Source organism: Piliocolobus tephrosceles, chromosome 13 (genome assembly GCF_002776525.5).
Source record: "Piliocolobus tephrosceles isolate RC106 chromosome 13, ASM277652v3, whole genome shotgun sequence".
NCBI lineage: Eukaryota > Metazoa > Chordata > Mammalia > Primates > Cercopithecidae > Piliocolobus > Piliocolobus tephrosceles.
This window is the reverse complement of record NC_045446.1, coordinates 17,048,731-17,053,513: the sequence shown is the minus strand read 5'-3', so window position 1 is coordinate 17,053,513 and position 4,783 is coordinate 17,048,731. Positions and strand designations below refer to the sequence as shown.

The following is a 4,783-nucleotide window of genomic DNA, read 5'->3' as shown; positions in this document are numbered from 1 at the left end:
GTTTGTGGCAACTTAGCTTGGTACCACCAAGGAAAACTAGTTTCACAAGTGGCTTACTAAAGAACCCCTACTTTTTTTTTTTTTTAAAGAGACAGTCTCACTCTGTTGCCCAGTGGCATAATCTTGGCTCACTGCAACCTGCAGCTCCCAGGTTCAAGCGATTCTCCTGCCTCAGCCTCCTGAGCAGCTGGAACTACAGGTGCGTACCACCATGCCTGACTAATTGTTTTGTATTTTTAATAGATAATATTGGCCAAGCTTGTCTTGAACTCTTGGCCTCAAGTGATCCGCCTGCCTCAGTCTCCCAAAGTGTTAGGATTACAGGTATGGGCCATCACAACCAGCCGAAGTTCATGTTATTTACCGAGTTAATTGCTTCTTGCATGTGTTTCTTTTTTCTTTTTTTTGAGATGGAGTTTCGCTCTTGTGGCCCAGGCTGGAGTGCAATGGCGTGATCTCGGCTCACCGCAACCTCCGCCTCCCTGGTTTCAAGAGATCCTCCTGCCTCAGCCTCCCGCATAGCTGGGATTACAGGCATGTGCCACCACGCCCCGCTAATTTTGTATTTTTAGTAGAGATGGGGTTTCTCCATGTTGGTCAGGCTGGTCTCGAACTCCCGACCTAAGGTGAACTGCCTGCCTCGGCCTCACAAAGTGCTGTGATTGCAGGCGTGAGCCATCGTGCCTGGGCGCATGTGTTTCTTAATAGCACCTACCTGCATTTCCTAGCCCCTGAATATCTTTAGACTTTTATGCTAATAGCTTACAGTAAGATATTATGGAGGATCACAGGTATAGGACTCTGACTAGGCCTCTAGCTTGGATGCAGCAAGGCTGAAACAGCTGGACTAGTATTTTGAGCAATGCCACGCCTTGAAGAAATTTCTCAGCCACCCAACTTGCACAGGCAAAACTGAAGCCTTGGCGTCCTCTGGTGGTAGCCTGGTTATCAGAGTCAGACATGCTTCTCAACTATGAATAGGCAAGCATGAAGTTCACAGAAGCCACAGGATAAACATGGCAGATTTTCCCAGATCATCTTTACTTAAAGATTTTTTGGGAGAAAAAGGTAGGCAGCAAACATTTTTATATTAAAACAAATGCAGATAGTAATATTGAATAGTATATAAAATTGACATTATTTTTGAGACAAAGGAAGAGACATCAAAGACATTTTAAGCCGAGCTCCTCATGAGCTTCCTAAACCCCAGGGGGAGGGAAGAGACCCCTGCATTCTCATTCTGTCTGACATTATTAGTGGGGCTGTTTTGACAGAGAAGTCTCAGAAGCAGCAAATTAAGTGCTTATTCATTTGGCAATGTCCCAGTGAATTATATAAATAAGTGAAACCACAGGCTTTCTCATTTTAGAGCATTTTAACCTGCTTTTTAAAAGGCCTGAGTAAATAGAAGCTTTATGCTTGAGTTGAATTTTATTTTCTCCTAAAGGGATTTTTTTCCTCCTATAAATGTTAACATGCTTAACTGAGGGTATGGCATGTGAGGCGGTCAGTGTCCTAAGACCCATAAGGACTTGGGTTGGCATTACCAGACATGGAGTTACAAATATACTTTCTAAGGCTGTCATCAGAAATGCAAAACTACTCACCTTCGGCAACAATAACAAAAAGGAAACAAAACAAAAAACTGAAGAACAAAAGATTATATACAATTAGAACTGTATGGTGTAATTTAAGCGCGGGCGAATACTTGGCTCTTAAAGAAGGGGATTACTCCTGCAGGATCTGCTTTTCGTATTTGACGTGAAAACAAGAACTTCCTTTGAGAAAAAAAGTGCCATTATACTTCCTTTCCAAATCTTGCTTATTTTCTGTAATTGTCCTTTTTCTTTGTTGTTGCTGATCCTTTATCTTATTTATGTTTTTTAGGCAGCCTCTTGAACTAGAGTAGGCTCAGAGGCTCCCTGTCGGTGATATTTTATTACTCTGCAACAACAGACTGAAGGGGTAGATCCTCACACAGACTTTCTAGGATAATGTAGCCACGTACTGTCCTTTTCTTGAAGTATAAGAGACAAGGTCAATGAAATGTGCTTAGAAGCATAATGGGAGTCAGATTCTGGTGCATGCTACTGACTTTTTAGGGTCTACCTAAGAAAAGGTAATTCGTAACCTCCCATACAGTTTAATTTAGTGATTTTGTTAAGTTTTACAGAATTATTTCTCATTCTTCTTGGAATTCTACTCTTCATTTTACAAAGCCTTCAGACTCAAAAATCACATGACAAAGTGCCTGTAGCTTCAGGAAAATACAACTTTTTTTCCCCTTCTGGTTAAGTAAAATAAGAATTTGGAGCAAAAATATCCTAATTCAGAATAACTAAAGGGGGAGTATCAGTGGTAAGTTATGTTGTGCTGGAAAAAAGAACAAAAAAGGCAGACACCAAACACCTCAATTTTCCCAAGATTAAATGATTATTAAAAAAGTGCGCCACACTGTATAGAAATCAACATTCTCTCCCATAATTCTGTGCATCTGGGACTACAGAAATGTCACTGTCCCTGCCCCACATCTTCAAATTAACATTTTCAGGTCACAACAATAAGTCTTCCCAAAGGGGATCTTCCGGAAAAACAAGCTATTTCCTCGGCTCATATTCCCCTGGAAAACAAAACAAAACACAAATAATATCTAGCGAGATGAGATCAGCCAATCCAAATCAGCAGAGAGGTCCGACTGGGAGACGTGAATAAATCCAGGACAAAACTGGGACTATCACTACAGAACAGGGATTTGTATTCTTTGAAAGCCTGAGCTACTATGAACTAACTATAATTTCTCCTCAGTAAGTTCTTACTCTGGGCAGACAGAATGCCCAGGTTGGATTCTGGCTTTGCCACTTTCCAGCTGGCTTAGCAAATGAGTCATGTAGAACAGTGCCTAACATTCAGTAAGTGCTAGCTTTCATTTATTTCTTTGTTTCTCTTTTTTGAGATGGAGTCTCGCTCTGTTGCCCAGGCCATAGTGCAGTGGTGCAACCTCTGCCTCCCAGGTTCAAGCGATTCTCCTGCCTCGGCCTCCTGAGTAGCTGGGACAGGAATGCACCACCATGCCTGGCTAATTTTTGTATTTTTAGTGGAGGTGGGTTTTTACCATATTGGCCAGGCTGGTCTCGAACTCCTGACCTCAAGTGATCCGCCCACCTTGGCCTCCCAAAAGTGCTGGGATTTACAGGTGTGATCCACTGTACCCGGCCTATTTATTTCTTAATGAAATGAAATCATGTTTCTAAGGACTACTTATAAAATCTTATAATCAAAGTAATAACAACCTGGACAACATAGGAAGACCCTATCTTTACACGAAATTAAAAAATTAAAGGCCAGGTGCAATGGCTCACACTGGTATTCCTAGCACTTTGAGAGACCAAGGCAGGAGGATGACTTGAGCTCAGGAATTTGAGACCAACCTGTACAACATGGTGAAATCCCATTGCTACAAAAAATACAAAAAATTGGCCAGGCATGGTGGCTCACACCTGTAATCTCACCACTTTGGGAGGCCGAGGCAGGCAGATCACCAGAGGTCAGGAGTTTGAGACCAGCCTGACTAACATGGTGAAACCCTGTCTCTACTAAAAATACAAAAATTAGCCAGGCGTAGTGGTGGGCGCCTGTAATCCCAGCTACTCGGGAGGCTGAGGCAGGAGAATCGCTTGAACCTGGGAGGTGGAGGTTGCAGTGAGCTGAGATCGCACCACTGCACTCCAGCCTGGGTGATGGAGCGAGCCTCTGTCTCAAAAAAAAAAAAAAAAAAAAAACAACAACAAACAAAAAAACAATGAGCTGGGCGGGGTGGTGTGTGCCTGTAGTCCCAGATACTTGGGATGCTGAGGTGGGAAGATCACTTGAGCCAAAGACTTCAGCCGGGAGGCAGAGGTTGCAGTGAGCCAAGATCATGTCACCGCACTCCAGCCTGGGTGACAGAGCAAGACTCTGTCTCAAAACAAAACAAAACGTAAAAATTAACAGGACATGGTGGCAGCATGCCTGTAGTCCCAGTTACTTGGGAGGCTGAGGTAGGAGGACTGCTTTACTCCAGGAGTTTGAGGCTGCAGTGAGTCATGATGCCACCACTGCACACCAGCCTGGGCGACAGAGCTTGTCTCTAAAAAATAAAAAACCAAATAAGTAAATAAAAATAAAGTAATAATGTTCTGAATGCAACTGAGTACACTCTGGAGTATAAATCTGAGCCTTCCCAAATACAGGTCATGTGACCTTGGGTTATATAATTGGCACTAAACTACTCTAAGCCCCAGTTTCTTCATATGTGAAATGGGTGATTAAGAATGACACCTATCCTCACACAGCTGTTTTGAGGATTACATGAGCTGATGTAAGAAAAGCTCTTAGCATGATATCTGGTATACAGTAAATGCCCAATCAAGATTTGCTGTTGTCGTAAGCACCTACAGGAACAACTGTTCCTAGGTAAAGTGTGTTAGACACCCTAATCCATTCTCTGTCTGCTTTCTTCCTATAACAAGGGGTTAGTCAGAAAGGGAAGGAAGGAGGCCAGGCGCGGTGGCTCAAGCCTGTAATCCCAGCACTTTGGGAGGCCGAGACGGGCAGATCACGAGGTCAGGAGATCAAGACCATCCTGGCTAACATGGTGAAACCCCGTCTCTACTAAAAAATACAAAAAACTAGCCGGGCAAGGTGGCAGGTGCCTGTAGTCCCAGCTACTCAGGAGGCTGAGGCAGGAGAATGGCATGAACCCGGGAGGCAGAGCTTGCAGTGAGCTGAGATCCGGCCACTGCAC

General features: G+C 43.6%; 1 protein-coding gene across 2 annotated transcripts in view; it reads right to left on the bottom strand.

Moving 5' to 3' along the window:
* Positions 1-1,023: 1,023 nt before the first annotated feature.
* Positions 1,024-4,783, bottom strand: part of MTCH2 (mitochondrial carrier 2) — a 32,509-nt gene continuing 28,749 nt past the window's right edge. For both annotated transcript variants that reach the window (XM_026454103.1, XM_026454102.2), the window contains one exon: positions 1,024-2,620. In XM_026454103.1, the coding sequence (XP_026309888.1) occupies positions 2,534-2,620 (87 nt within the window). In that variant the 3' untranslated portion in view covers positions 1,024-2,533. The remainder of the gene's footprint in view (positions 2,621-4,783) is intronic.